The following is a 15,689-nucleotide window of genomic DNA, read 5'->3' as shown; positions in this document are numbered from 1 at the left end:
TTGGGATCGCCCATTCCAGGTGGGAACATCCCTGAAGCCGGAGAGGAACTTCGGGATCAGACCCTGCTCCGGGGGAGCCCTGAGATTCCGCCCTTCCCATTAAAGATCCCAAAGAATTCCCGGATCCATCCTGGGTTTTCCTTCATTTTCCTCCTCTTCCCTGTTTTCCCCCAAATTTTTCTTCCTTTTTTTAATTTTAATTTTCAATTTTTCCCTTTTTTTGTCCTTTTTTCTCCCCCACCTTTCCCTTCTTTTCTCCCTCTTCTCCACTTCTCCCTCTCTGTTCCCCATTTTCCTGCTTTCCCCCCCATTTTCCCCCACATTCCCTCAGTTTTCCCATTTTTCCTCATTTTTCCCTGGCACATCCGGGGGGCTTTGGCTGGACCCCAAATTGGGGGCGATTTTGGGGGGAATTACCCTGATTTTGGGGTTTCCTTTGGCATTTGTCCTCATTTTGGGGGGACTCATCCTGGTCCTTGAAATGATCCCAAATAATCGCTGGAATTCGGGAGCCGACGAAGCCGAGAGCCAAAAAATTGGATTTTATGGAATGGGAATGTGGGAGACATGGAGGGAAAAGGAAAGGAAAGGAACGGGAACGGGGCTGGGGAGGGGAAAATCCGAGGAAATGTTCGCACCCCATGGATCCTCCCTGGGCAAGGATTCCCAAAAAATCCCAGATCCCAGGGATCCACAGGTGGGAATAACCAGGTGTGTCATGGGATCAGAGGGATTCCCCAAAAAAAGATCAAATCCCATGGATTCACAGGTGGGAATGCCCAGGTGTGTCACAGGATTCCCCAAAAAAATCTCAGATCCCAGGGATTTGCAGCTGGGGATTCGGGATGGGGCAGAATTCCCAACAAAAAAAGCTCAAATCCCATGGATTCACAGGTGAGAACGTGGGATGGGGAGGAATTCCTGAAAAATCCCATGGATTCATGGGTGGGAATGCCCAGGGATTAAAAAAAAATCCCAAATCCCATGGATTCACAGCTGGAAATGCCCGAGGTGTCCCGGGATTCCCAAAAAATTCAAAATCCCATGGATTCACAGGTGGGAATGCCCAGGTGTGTCATGGGATGGGGCAGAATTCCCAAAAAATCCCAAATCCCATGGAGTCACAGCTAGGAATGCTCAGGTGTGTCACAGGATTCCCAAAAAAAAATCCCAAATCCCATGGATTCACAGCTGGGAATGCCCAGGGATTCCCAAAAGAGCCCAAATCCCATGGATTCCGAGGTGGGAATGCCCATCCCGGGATGGGGCAGGATTCCCATAAAAGCTCATGAATATGCAATAATATCTAATTGCCATAAATTATGATTTCCCAGGAAGTTTCCAAGGAAAGCCAGAGCAGCGTGAGAATTCCCGAGGGATTTGTCTCTTTCCCAGTAAAATTCACGTGGCACAAGAGATTCCCAGATTCCCGGATTCCCAGATTCCCAGATTAACAGATTCCCAGATTCCCGGATTAACAGATTCCCAGATTCATGGATTCCCAGATTTGGAAAGGAAAGGAAAGGAAAGGAAAGGAAAGGAAAGGAAAGGAAAGGAAAGGAAAGGAAAGGAAAGGAAAGGAAAGGAAAGAGGAGAAGGAGGGGAAAGGGAGGAGAGGGAGCGGAGAGGGGAGGGATGGAAGAGGAGGAGGAGGGAGGGGAAAGGGGAGAAGGAGGGGAAAGGGAGGAAGGAGGGAGGGAGAGGAGGAGGAGGGAGAGGAGGAGGAGGGAGAGGAGGAGGGAGGGAGAGAAGGAGGGAGGGAGAGGAGGAGGGAGGGAGCGGAGGAGGGAGGGAGAGAAGGAGGGAGGGAGAGGAGGAGGGAGGGAGCGGGGGAGGGAGGGAGAGAAGGAGGGAGGGAGAGGAGGAGGGAGGGAGAGGAGGAGGGAGGGAGAGAAGGAGGAGGGAGAGGAGGAGGGGCGGCCCCGCTGCTGAATAATTCAGCGCTGGCAGCGGCGGCAGCTCCGCACCGGCACCGAGCGGAGCTCCGGAGCGCCGCACCGGGACCGCCACCGGACCGGGACCAGGACCGAGGAAAGGAAAGAGGAGAAGGAGGGGAAAGGGAGGAGAGGGAGCGGAGAGGGGAGGGATGGAAGAGGAGGAGGAGGGAGGGGAAAGGGGAGAAGGAGGGGAAAGGGAGGAAGGAGGGAGGGAGAGGAGGAGGAGGGAGAGGAGGAGGAGGGAGAGGAGGAGGGAGGGAGAGAAGGAGGGAGGGAGAGGAGGAGGGAGGGAGCGGAGGAGGGAGGGAGAGAAGGAGGGAGGGAGAGGAGGAGGGAGAGGAGGAGGGAGGGAGAGGAGGAGGAGGGAGAGAAGGAGGGGCGGCCCCGCTGCTGAATAATTCAGCGCTGGCAGCGGCGGCAGCTCCGCACCGGCACCGAGCGGAGCTCCGGAGCGCCGCACCGGGACCGCCACCGGACCGGGACCAGGACCGCACCGGGACCGCGTCAGGCTCCGGACACCTCACCGGGCTCCGCACCGAGCACCGGCCCCGCATCAAACGCCGGGAGCACCTCGGGCTCCGCACCAGAACCGCATCAGGTCCCGGACGCTGCACCTCGGTCCGCGCCGGGCTCTGCACCGGGACCGCCCCGGGACCGCATCAGGCACCGGGACCACCTCGGGACCACCTCGGGCTCGCCTCCGGGACCGCCCCGGGACCGCATCAGGCACCGGGACCACCTCGGGCTCGCCTCCGGGACCACCCGGGACAGCATCAGGCACCGGGACCACCTCGGGCTCCCCTCCGGGACCACCCCGGGCTCGGCCCAGGGACCGCATCAGGCACCGGGACCACCTCGGGCTCCCCTCCGAGCCCGCCCCGGGACCAGACCGAGCTCCGCACCCAGCACCGGCACCGCACCGGGACCGCATCAGGCACCGGCACCGCACCGAGCGCACCGAACCGCCCCGGGCTCTGCTCCGAGACCGCCCCGGGACCGCCCCGGTGGCCCCGGCTCCATCCCGAGCCCCGCACGGTCCCGCCATGGCTCTGGTGCTGCAGCTCCGCTCCGTCTCCGGCCTCCGCGGCAAAGGCGACCGCATCGCCAAGGCGGCGTTCCGGGGTACCGGGGGAGGAGCGGGAGCTGGGGAGCTGGAATTGGGGGGTCGGGATTTGGGGGAGAGGGACTGGGAGGCAGGAATTGGGGGGGGCGGGGATTGGGGTGCAGGATTTGGGAGCGGGAATTGAGGGGCAGGAATTGGGAGAGAAGGATTTGGGAATCAGGCATTGAGGGGCACGAACTGGGGGGGAAGGATTTGGGAGTGGGAATTGAAGGAGAAGGATTTGGGAAGCAGGAATTGAGGGGCAGGAATTGGGGGGGAAGGATTTGGGAATCAGGAATTGAGGGGCACGAACTGGGGGGGAAGGATTTGGGAGTGGGAAGTGAGGGATAGGAATTGTGGGAGAAGGATTTGGGAAGTGGGAATTGAGGAGCAGGAATTGGGGGAGAAGGATTTGGGAAGTGGGAATTGAGGAGCAGGAATTGGGGGAGAAGGATTTGGGAAGTGGGAATTGAGGGACAGGAACTGGGGGGGAAGGATTTGGGAAGTGGGAATTGAACAGGAATTGAGGGAGAAGGATTTGGGAAGTGGGAATTGAGGGACAGGAATTGGAGGAGAAGGATTTGGGAAGGGGGAACTGAGGGGCAGGAATTGGGGAGGAAGGATTTGGGAACGGGAATTGAGGGACAGGAATTGAGGGAGAAGGATTTGGGAAGTGGGAATTGAGGAGCAGGATTGGGGGGGAAGGATTTGGGAGTGGGAATTGAAGGAGAAGGATTTGGGAAGCAGGAATTGAGGGGTACGAATTGGGGGGGAAGGATTTGGAAGTGGGAATTGAGGGACAGGAATTGGGGAAGAAGGATTTGGGAAGTGGGAATTGAGGGGCAGGAACTGGGGGGGAAGGATTTGGGAAGCGGGAATTGAACAGGAATTGAGGGAGAAGGATTTGGGAAGTGGGAATTGAGGGGCAGGAACTGGGGGGGAAGGATTTGGGAAGCGGGAATTGAACAGGAATTGAGGGAGAAGGATTTGGGAAGTGGGAATTGAGGGGCAGGAACTGGGGGGGAAGGATTTGGGAAGCGGGAATTGAACAGGAATTGAGGGAGAAGGATTTGGGAAGTGGGAATTGAGGGGCAGGAACTGGGGGGGAAGGATTTGGGAAGCGGGAATTGAACAGGAATTGAGGGAGAAGGATTTGGGAAGTGGGAATTGAGGGACAGGAATTAGGGGGCTGGAATAGGGGAGAAGGATTTGGGGAGTGGGATTTGAGGGGCAGGGTTTGGGGTGCAGGGTTTGAGGGAAAGAATTGGTGGGGCAGGATTTGGGAAGCAAAAATTGAGGGAAAGGAATTGGGGGAGAGTGATTGGGGATCGGGATTTTGAGGGCAGGGTTTGGAGGTACAGGATTTCGGGGAGCGGGAATTGGGGACAGGATTTGGGGGACAGGAATTGGGGGAGTGGATTGGGGAAGAAGGATTTGGGGAGTGGGATTTGAGGGGCAGGAATTGGGGACAGGATTTTGGGGGCAGGAATTGGGGAGACAGATTTGAGGGAAAGGATTTGGAGGATCAGGATTTGGGGAGTGGGATTTGGGGGGAGGGTGGATTTTGAGGGCAGGATTTTGGGGATGAGAATAAGATTTTGGGGACAGGGTTTGATGGACAGGATTGGTGGAGCAGGAATTGGGAAGCGGTAACTGGGGGAAAGGATTTGGGGGACAGGAATTGGGGAAGCAGGATTTGGGGAGTGGGATTTGAGGGGCAGGTTTTGGGGGAAAGGATTTTGGGGGCAGGAATTGGGGAGACGGATTTGAGGGAAAGGATTTGGAGGATCAGGATTTGGGGAGGGGGATTTGAGGGGCAGGGTTTGGGGGACAGGATTTTGGGGGCAGGAATTGGGGAGACGGATTTGAGGGAAAGGATTTGGAGGATCAGGATTTGGGGAGGGGGATTTGAGGGGCAGGGTTTGGGGGACAGGATTTTGGGGGCAGGAATTGGGGAGACGGATTTGAGGGAAAGGATTTGGAGGATCAGGATTTGGGGAGGGGGATTTGAGGGGCAGGGTTTGGGGGACAGGATTTTGGGGGCAGGAATTGGGGAGACGGATTTGAGGGAAAGGATTTGGAGGATCAGGATTTGGGGAGGGGGATTTGAGGGGCAGGGTTTGGGGGACAGGATTTTGGGGGCAGGAATTGGGGAGACGGATTTGAGGGAAAGGATTTGGAGGATCAGGATTTGGGGAGGGGGATTTGAGGGGCAGGGTTTGGGGGACAGGCTTTTGGGGAGGCAGGATTTGTGGTGCAGGAATTCAGAGAAAGATTTGAGGGAAAGGATTTGGAGGATCAGGATTTGGGGAGTGGGATTTGGGGATTGGATTTTGGGGACAGGGATTTGAGGGGCAGGATTTTGGGGAGTGGGATTTGAGGGGCAGGGTTTGAGGGGGAGGATTTTGGGGAGGCAGGATTTGTGGTGCAGGAATTTGGGAGAAGGATTTGGGGGACAGAATTTGGAGGTTCAGGATTTGCGGTGAGGGAAGGGATTTGGGGGAGCGGGGTTGGGGGGCTGGATTTTGGGGACAGGATTTTGGGGACAGGGTTTGGGGGACAGGATTTTGGGGAGGCAGGATTTGTGGTGCAGGAATTTGGGAGAAGGATTTGAGGGAAAAGATTTGGAGGTTCAGGATTTGGTGAGGAGGATTTGGGGGTAGATTTTGGGGACAGGGATTTGAGGGGCAGGATTTTGGGGAGTGGGATTTGGGGACAGGATTTGGGGAAAAGATTTGGAGGTTCAGGATTTGCGGGGAGGAGGATTTGGGGGTCGATTTTGGGGACAGGGATTTGAGGGGCAGGGTTTGAGGGGGAGGATTTTGGGGAGGCAGGATTTGGGGTGCAGGATTTGGGGAGAAGGATTTGAGGGAAAAGATTTGTAGATCAGGATTTGGGGGAGTGGGATTTGGGGACAGGATTTGGGGTAAAGATTTGGAGGGGCAGGATTTGGGGTCAGGATTTAGGGACAAGATTTGGGGGTGGAATTTGCGGGACAGGATTTGGGGACTCCCTGCATCCATCCCTGCCTCAGTTTCCCCAAACCGGCTCTTTTTGGGATCCCCTCCCCTCGGGTTTATCCGGGGAAAAGGGGGGTGAATTCCAGGGTGAAATTCCCTCCGGGAGCAGGGATCGTGTCCCAGCTGGAATCCGGCTGTGGGATCGAGGGTTTGTAGGATCGAGGCTCCCAAGGAATTCCCAAAGGAATCCTCGCCTCATTCCGGGATCCGGGATCAGCCTGGATTTTTCCCGAGGATCCCACAGCTTCCCATTCCCGCGGGATCCGCAGCAGCTTCAAAGATTTCCTTGGGAAGGAGGAAAAATTCCCCAGGAGCTGTGGAAGTTCCGGAGCTTTTTCCAAGATTTAGGAAAGGCTCGGGATGGGATCCCAGCTCTTCCAGAGGCCGGGAATGCAAGGAGGGAGAGTGGGATGGGGGCGGGAACAGCGATCCCAGCTCAGCAGGGGAATTCCAGGAATTCCATCAGTGAGAAAAAGGCGGGAACAACGATCCCAGCTCAGCAGGGGAATTCCAGGAATTCCACGGCCAGCCTGGATCAGCTTTCCCTGCTCTTAATGAGCTCGGGATCATTAACCAGGGATAATTAAACCTCAGCTCCCTGTCGTGCTTCCAGCACCAAGAAAATCCCTGGGTACAGGCAGAATTCCCAGAAAAATCCACTGTGGAGTCCTGGGAGATCCCAAATTTCCAGTTCTGGACATACCCACTGCTGAATTCCCAGTGGGACTTTGGGAATGTCGGGATCCATCCCTGCTTTGGGTCCGGACTGGAAAACAGGGAATGGCTTCCAGTGGGAAAGGGGAGCTTGGGATGGTGGGACCTTGGGAAGGAATTCCTGGCTGGGCTGGAATTCCCAGAGAATCCCTGCATCCCTGGCAGTGTCCCAGGAAAGGCTGGAGAGTTCCAGGATCATGGGATTGGAATGGGATGGGATTGAAGGTACCTTCCTACCCAACCCATTCTGGGATGGAATTCCAAGGAAGGAATTTCCAGGACGGTTGGGTCAGGGTCCTGAGGTGTTTTCCTGGTCTTTTTCTTCCATGAATTCCCATGGAAAAGGAGATTTAGGGTCACGCTGGGATGCAGCCAATCCCTGATGCTTCCAGGTGGGAATTCCTATTCCCAGGCTCATCCAGGCCCTGGCCAGGAAAATCCAGCTGCTGAAAGGGGCTGGAAGCAGCTCGGGAAGAAATTCCAGGAGTGGTTGGATGGGGAAGCGGATTCGGGTGGATCCATCCCTTGGATGTGCCTGGAGAGAGATTTGGGCTCATTCCCTCCAAAATTCAGCAAATCTTGGATCCGCAGGGAAAACCTTTGGCTCCAAAGGTTCTCAGCGGCTTTCCCAAATTCCTGAGTGGGATTTGGGCTCATTCCCTGCTCCGAAGTTGCAGCAAACCTCGGATCCGCAGGGATAAAAATTCCCCTCTAGAGGATCTCGGCGTCTTTCCCAAATTCCTTGTATCCAATGGGAAACGGAGGGAGCAGCTCCGTGCGGACAGGGAATTCCTGGAATGATCACCAGGAACCTCCTGGACGCGCAACCGGAATGTTTTGGGATGTGGGAGAGCTCTGGGACTGGAATCCAAGCTGGAATCTGGGCTGGAATATTCCATGGGACGCGGGAGGTGGCTCAGGATGAGGGGATGGGAAAAATCCGTAAGGATAAATTAGAGGGATGATCCTTCGGGATCTTCCTGGCGTGCCGTGGGTTCCAGAACAGAAAAACAGGAGTTTTCCATGATCTTGGAATCATGGAATTATTTGGGATGAAAGGGATCCTAAAGCTCATCCCAATCCACCCCCCGGAGAACTCCTCCCTCGTTCTGTTTTCCCGGGAATGCTCCTCTGCCCCCTCGCTCCACGAAAATTTGGAACGCTTCCTGGGAAGTGTCCTGCTGGCTCCTGGTCCTTTCCCAGCGATTCCTTAAATCCTTGATGGAATTTTGGCTCTTGGATTGAGCCCCACCCTGGCGCCCACGAGAATCATTCCTTGGGAATAATTCCTGCCCAGATCAGTGGGATCCCCATTCCTGGAGGGATTGAAATTCCTGTGGATGTGGCACTTGGGGACACGGAGCAGGGAATGCCGGACTCAGTCCGAGAGGGGTTTTCCAATGGAAATAATTCCATTTTTCCACGGTTCCTTCCCTCATCCTGTCCCGCCCTTGGGTGGGATAGGATGGATTCCAGGCACGCTGACCTGGAATTCCAGGCCTGGAATGTGTCTGGTTGGAGCTCGGCCCCAAAATCCGTCAGGAAAAACTTTTCCAGCGCCTCTGGGAAAGCTTTGGACCCTTGAGCATGGAATGAGGAGCCCTCTCCCAGCTCCCAGCGGGATATTCCTCATTCCTCTGGTTTTCCTGGATCCCTGAGCCTGGCACAGGATTTCCTGCCCCATCCCGAGGGATCCTGGGTGGGAGAGGAAGGTGAGAAATCCGGGATAAAGCATTCCCGAGGCTGGCGTGGGAAGTGACGCTGCTCCTCCTCTCCTGGGAATCCCGGGAGTGGCAGCGTTTTCCAAACGGGGGAAACTGAGGCACGGATGGAATTCCAGATCCATGGGAGCAGCCAGGGAGGGTGGACGGTGGATCCTGCTCTGGAAGTGGAGGGAAAAGATGGATTCCATGGCCAAAATCCGCTCCCAAAATCCTGGAATATCAGGGATTCCTCTCCATCCGCAGCTTTGCAGTTGGCTCCCACATTCCCAAGGGATCCTGTGAGGATCCAGAGCTTTGAGCTTGGCCTTTAGGATTCTCCCAGTTTTCCATCAGGGATTTGGGAATGGGATTGAATCCTGGCAGCTCCAAAGGGCTCCCAGATCCATCTGCACATGGAAAAAAACAGGGATGACTCCAGGATTTTCCAGCTTTTCTGCCTGGCTTTGGGGAACAGGCAGGAAAAAGGAATTTTCACCACCTGGCCCTTTTTTTGGGAAGTTCCAGCAAGGATCTGAGTTCTACTCCAGAGTCGCTTTCCCATGAGAATTCCCACTTCATCCTGGCTTAATTGCGTTTGTGTCCGGGGCTAATTATTGAGCCGGGAGTTAATGGATCACAAAGAGCTGCCAGGAGAGGATTCCTCTTGGGAATGGGGCTGGGAAATGAGGGATATCACTCACAGATACCCCCCCGGAGAACCGGTGGATAATGATTCCGGTCAGGAAAAATCGGGATGCTCCTGGTTGGGAAGGGTTGGAGCAGGGAGGCTCCGCAGGATCAAGGGGTCTCTCCCAGGAGGTGGAATTCCATGGAGTTTTTCCATCTGGCTGTTCCCAGATCCCAAAATCCCAGGGTATCCCAGGGTATCCCAGCCCTTTATCCACCTGTTTTCCCTCTTTTTTCCTTTCCAGGACTTTCATTCTACACCCGAGTGCTGGAAAACTGCGAGGACGAGGCCAAGTTTGACGAGGTAGGAGTTTTCCATCCTTTTCATCCCATAAATCCCACTTGCTCTCTTTCCAGGACTTTCATTCTACACCCGAGTGCTGGAAAACTGCGAGGACGAGGCCAAGTTTGACGAGGTAGGAGAAGTTTTCCATCCTTTTTATCCCATAAATCCCACTTGCTCTTCCAGGATTCCCTGTCCGAGTGAACACCCAGGATTCCCAGTCCCGGGGAAATCCCTGTTCCCAAATTTTTCTTGGCATCTTCGGTGTCTGCTCCAAGGTTTCTCCTGGCAGGGCCCAAACGGGATTCCTGGCTGGACACAGGTGGGAAAATCCCTATGGAATTTTCCAAGGAGGGGGGATAAATTCAAACCATACAATTTTCCGTGTTTTCTGCACTGAATTTTAGGAAAAATTGTTCGTCCAAGCTGGGAAAATCCCGCTGGGATTTTGGCTCCATTTCCCTTTGTCTCGGAGGAAAAAATTGGGATTTTTCCACCCTGAAATTCCTTCTTTTTCCTTCAGACACGGAATTCCCAGAGCAGCCCCTGGATCCCTGGAATTTTCCAAGGAAAAGCCTTGGAGCACACTGGGATAGGGAAATTTCCCTGCCCATGGAACGGGATGGGATTTAAGTTCCGTTTCCACCCAAACCATCCCATGAACACTTCCAGGGCTGGAACATCCCAAATTTTGGGGAATTTTTCCCCCTCCAAGCCCCATCCAACTCCATCTCCCACCAGCCCCTCCGTTGCTCCCTGTGGGATTTTTTTTCCCCCCCATTCACCATGTGCCATTGGAAAACTGTACTTGGGAATGGTTGGGATCGTGTTTGGATCAGGAGCTGTGTCCAGCCTGGAATTCCAGAACTTTCAGGGAAGTGAATTCCTCCTGGAGCAGCCACAGGCTCTGCCAATGCCATGGGGACATTCCTGGACCAAATCCTTCCTGCCGAGGGAATATCCAGGGAATCTCCACTCCAACTCCATCTCCCACCAGCCCCTCCATTGCTCCCTGTGGGATTTTTTTCCCCCCCCCATTCACCACGTTGGAAAACTGTACTTGGGAATGGTTGGGATCGTGTTTGGATCAGGAGCTGTGTCCAGCCTGGAATTCCAGAACTTTCAGGGAAGTGAATTCCTCCTGGAGCAGCCACAGGCTCTGCCAATGCCATGGGGACATTCCTGGACCAAATCCTTCCTGCCGAGGGAATATCCAGGGAATCTCCACCCTCTTGCTGGCACAGGGAATTCCTGGGAATATTTGGAGCTCAAACCACTTGGATTATCCATGGCAGATCCCAAATCTTGGAGCAGGATGGGGGGATCCAGTTTTGTTTCCCAGGAACAGGGACAGGACAAGGGGAAACAGCCTCAGGCTGTGCCGGGGAATTTGAGGTCGGATTTTGGGAATAATTCCTCATGGAAAGGGCGGCCAGGCCTTAGGAGGGGCTGCCCAGGGAAGTTTGGAGTCCCCATCCCTGGAGGTTTCCAAGGAATTCCTGGATGTGTCACTCCAGGAATTGTCCTATTCCCACATCTTGGATTCCACGATCCCAGAGGGTTTTTCCCACCTCGATAATCCCTGGATTCTGTGATCGCAGAGCTGAGAAAATCCGCGTTAATTCCCTCTTTTCCTGCCCCCTCTTCCCGTGAATCGGGATCCGCCCCCAGGCAGGATTTGGATTTCAAACCCCGGCGGTTTCCATTTGTTCGGTTCCGCTCCGTTTCTTTTCCAATTATCTTTTCCCTTCATTCCTTAAAGAATTCTGCAAACCCTCTGCTGCTCCAGACCCTGGAATATTCCAGAGGCTGCGCGCAGCTCCCCAGTCAATCAGGAATGTTTGCGTTCCGTGCTGCATCCCGAGGGATTTCATCTTGGAAAGGCTTTTCCTGCAGATCCCCTGGGAGGGAAGGGAATCTCTAATCTCCGGGAATGAGGGAGCCCAAATCCCTGGCAGCTGAAGTTTCCTGGGATAATTTCAAACAGGCCCTGAGGCGGGAGTTGCTTCCACCAATTCCAGGAAACACAAACCGTGGAATTTTGGGTGGGAAGAGACCTTAAAACTCACCCCATTCCAGGGCCAGGGACACCTTTCCTGATCCCAGGGTATTCCAAGCCCTGTCCAGCCTGACCTTGGACACTTGCAGAAATCCAGGGGCAGGCACAGCCTCTCCAGGAATTCTGTGCCAGAGCCTTCCTAGTTTTCCGTTAGGTTTTTTTTTTTTTTTCCCCAGCACTTGGAAAACCCCTTGGATCAAGCTGTGGCTCCAGCCATGGCTTTTCCAGACTTATTTTCCCCTTTTTCCTTTGGCAAACACCATCCCAGCATTTAGTGACTCCCTGGATGTCGCCACCCACAATTCCTGCCACTTTCTCTGCCTTTCCTTGGATTTGGGGTGGATTTCCTGGGATTTGGTGAATCCCAAAGAGCATCCAGCACCTTTTGGATGGAGGTCGGACAGGGACAAGGGAACCTGGCTGGGAAAATTCCCATTTTTATGGGAAAATCCTCTGGGAAAAGGAGCCGAGGGCTGCTGGTGGAGAGCCCTGAAAAGTGAGAATAGGGAAATTCCTCAGGCCAGAGGGGCATTCCTGCAGAATTCCTTCCTGGAAAGGGCTGTCCAGTGGTGGAATTCCCAGAGGGATTTCAATCCAATGGATGTGGGGAGATGGACCAAGGTCAGCCCCGGCAGCGCTGGGAATTCTTGGATTTGGTGGCCTCCAAGGATTTTTCCAATTCCTTAATTCCATAACCTTGGGATTGACGGGTGATTTGATCACCGGATCCAATCCCTGGATCATCAAAACATTGGGAAAAAACCAAGGAGAAAGCAGGGGAGGGATTAAATTCCATCCCCACATGGAGAGCTCGGGATAAATCCTGCCGCAGGATCCGGAGCGGTGCCGGATCCATTGGCGCCGTTTCCCATTTCCCTTTATATTCCAGTAATTTTTCCTTTGCTTCCTTGACTTGCAGCCCAATTAAAACCGGGAATAAATAGCTCAGGAAGTGCTGAAGAGGCACCGGTTCCTCCCTTGGGATTTGCTGGATGAGCAAATTCTCTTCCCGTGGTTTTCAATCCCGCTCTGCTGCTCCTGGGAGGGATCCTGGATCCCGGATCTGCTGCCTCTGGAACATTCCCGACCCGGGGTGCTCCAGGAGTGGCTTGGGAAAGGGGGATTTAGGGTGTCCTGGGGCTTGGAAAACCGGGAATCCAGGGGGTTGGGCTGACAGAGGAATTTGCCTTGGGAAGCAAAAAAAATAATAGGAAAGGAATTGTATTTTATGGAATCATGGAAAGGTTTGGGAGGGGAGGGAAATTAAGGATCATCCAGTTCCAACTGTGACACCTCCCGCCATCCCAGGGTGCTCCAACCTTTCCTTGGACACTGCCGGGGATCCAGGGATTCTCTGGGAATTCCAGCCTAGCCGGGAATTCTTTTCCCTTTATATTCCAGTAATTTTTCCTTTGCTTCCTTGACTTGCAGCCCAATTAAAACCGGGAATAAATAGCTCAGGAAGTGCTGAAGAGGCACCGGTTCCTCCCTTGGGATTTGCTGGATGAGCAAATTCTCTTCCCGTGGTTTTCAATCCCGCTCTGCTGCTCCTGGGAGGGATCCTGGATCCCGGATCTGCTGCCTCTGGAACATTCCCGACCCGGGGTGCTCCAGGAGTGGCTTGGGAAAGGGGGATTTAGGGTGTCCTGGGGCTTGGAAAACCGGGAATCCAGGGGGTTGGGCTGACAGAGGAATTTGCCTTGGGAAGCAAAAAAAATAATAGGAAAGGAATCGTATTTTATGGAATCATGGAAAGGTTTGGGAGGGGAGGGAAATTAAGGATCATCCAGTTCCAACTGTGACACCTCCCGCCATCCCAGGGTGCTCCAACCTTTCCTTGGACACTGCCAGGGATCCAGGCATTCTCTGGGAATTCCAGCCTAGATGGGAATTCCTTCCCAAGATCTCACAATCCCAAGCTCCCCTTTCCCACTGGAAGCCATTCCCTGGCTCCTGGCCCTCCAGCCCTTTCCTAAATCCCAGCTCTCCTGGAGCCTCTGGAAAAGGCTCCAAGGATTCCCTGGATCCTTCCCTGATCCAGCTGCACATTCCCAGATCCCCCAGACTGGCTCCATATTCCCATCTGATCCAATGTCTGTATTCCTATTTTCCACTTGTGTATCCATGGAATAGTTGGCCCTGGGCACATCCTTATTGGCATCCCTGTAAAACAGCCCTGCCATGTTTTTCCCGGGAAAAGCTGCCTTTTTCCTGGGAAAAGAGGCCTTTTTCCACCCCCTCCACTGCCGATCTCTGGAGCACTCCTGGCTCATCCCTCTCCTCCTTTTCCCAACCAATTTTTGCTTGTCCATCTCTTCTTTTTTCCCAAAATCCTCTTGCCTCATCCATCTCTTCCTTTCCCCAACTGATCCTGGCTCATCCCTCTCCTCCTTTTCCCAAAAAACTCCTGGATCATCCTTGTCCTTCTTTTCCTGAACTCTCCTGCTTCCTCTCTCACCTTTTCCCGAACAATCCTGGCTCTTGCCTCTTCTTTTCCCAACTAATCCTGCCTGGCTCGTCCATCTCCTCCTTTTCCCAAAACTCTCCTGGCTCTTTCCTCCCCTTTTCCCAAAACAATCCTGGCTCATCTCTCTCCTCCTTTTCCCAACCAATCCTGGCTCATCCCTCTCCTCCTTTCCCCAAAACCTTCCTGGCTCTTCCCTCTACTTTTCCCAACCAATCCTGGCTCATCCCTCTCCTCCTCTTCCCAGCTGATCCTGGCTTATCCCTCTCTTCCTTTTCCTACAACAATCCTGGCTCATCCAGCTCCTCCTTTTCCCAACCAATCTTGCTCATTCCTCTCCTCCTTTTCCAAAAATCCTCTTGGCTCTTCCCTCCCCTTTTTCCAAAATGCTTCCACTCATCCCTCTCCTCCTTTTCCCAACTAATCTTTGCTCATCCATCTCTTCCTTTTCCCAAACCTCTCCTGGCTCATCCTTCTCCTCCTTTTCCCAACCAAGCTTTGCTCATCCATCTCTTCCTTTTCCCAAAACGCTCCCGGCTCATCCCTCTCCTCCTTTTCCCAGACTTTCCGCTGGCCGGTGGCGACCAACATCGATGGGAATGAGATCCTGGAGATCCAGGTGTTCAACTACAGCAAAGTCTTCACCAACAGGTGAGTCCCTCCTTCCCATGGCCCACAGTTTCCTGGGAATTTCCGGTGCCGTGTGAGCAGATCAGGGGGTGAGGAATCCACCCCAGGAATTCCGTGGTGCTCAGCTCGGAGTTTTCCCCAAGTTGTGCCAGTTGTTTCCATAAAATTTCCATGTTTTGAAGGAAATTGGAATTTTTTTTGGTGGATTATCCGGGTGGAAGTTGGTGCCGGTTTTCTGGGATTTTCCAATTCCTGCGGGTGTTGCATTGATTGTGTCCAGGGAAATTCCACCCCTGGAAGTGTCCAAAGAAAGGTTGGATGAGGCTTGGAGCCATCAGGGATAGTGGGAAGTGTTGGGCTTGGAATGGGATGGGATTTAAGGTCCCTTCCCACATGGATCCAAAAGGACAGCTGGAAAAGGGAAGGATCCAGGGAATGCTTGGAGCCACTTCCTGAGCCCAAAGGGGCTCCAGGAGAGCTGGAATTTGGGAAAGGGCTGGAGGGGCCAGGAGCCAGGGAATGGCTTCCAGTGGGAAAGGGGAACTTGGGATGGTGGGGTTTGGGAAGGAATTCCTAGAGAATCCCTGGATCCCTGGCAATGTCCAAGGGAGAATTTGGATCACCCTGGGATCATGGGAAGCGTCCCTGGAATGGGATTGAAGGTCCATGGATCCCATCTCAAACCATTCCAGGATTCTGGGATCAAGGACATTCAGGATCCATCCCCAGGGATTTTGAAGGAGAAGGGAAGGGAGACACTTCCTGGAGTCCCAAATTCCCAGTGAAACCCCTGAATCCTGAAATTCGTACTCAAGGAAGAATCAGGATGGAGATGGATCCAATGCCGGGCTGGGGGAGCTGGGAATGTGCAGCTGGATCAGGGAAGGATCCAGGGAATCCTTGGAGCCTTTTCCAGAGGCTCCAGGAGAGCTGGGATTTGGGCAAGGGCTGGGGGAGCCAGGAGCCAGGGAATGGCTTCCAGTGGGAAAGGGGAGCTTGGGATGGTGGGATCTTGGGAAGGAATTCCCGGCTGGGAGGGTGAGGAGGAGAAGAGAGGGGCTGGTCCTGAGAACATCCCTCCAGGAACGCT

At 54.1% G+C, this 15,689-nt stretch overlaps 1 protein-coding gene across 1 annotated transcript in view; it reads left to right on the top strand.

Moving 5' to 3' along the window:
• The first annotated feature begins 2,980 nt into the window (after positions 1 to 2,980).
• The window catches only part of OTOF (otoferlin), a 116,535-nt gene continuing 103,826 nt past the window's right edge, over positions 2,981 to 15,689 (top strand). Inside the window, exons 1-3 of the mRNA XM_041405191.1 lie at positions 2,981 to 3,059; positions 9,409 to 9,467; positions 14,532 to 14,620. Of these exons, the coding sequence (XP_041261125.1) occupies positions 2,981 to 3,059; positions 9,409 to 9,467; positions 14,532 to 14,620 (227 nt within the window). The remainder of the gene's footprint in view (positions 3,060 to 9,408; positions 9,468 to 14,531; positions 14,621 to 15,689) is intronic.

This window comes from Onychostruthus taczanowskii, unplaced genomic scaffold (genome assembly GCF_017590055.1).
Source record: "Onychostruthus taczanowskii isolate IOZ18803 unplaced genomic scaffold, ASM1759005v1 scaffold225, whole genome shotgun sequence".
Taxonomy (NCBI): domain Eukaryota; kingdom Metazoa; phylum Chordata; class Aves; order Passeriformes; family Passeridae; genus Onychostruthus; species Onychostruthus taczanowskii.
This window is presented reverse-complemented; position numbering and strand designations above follow the sequence as displayed.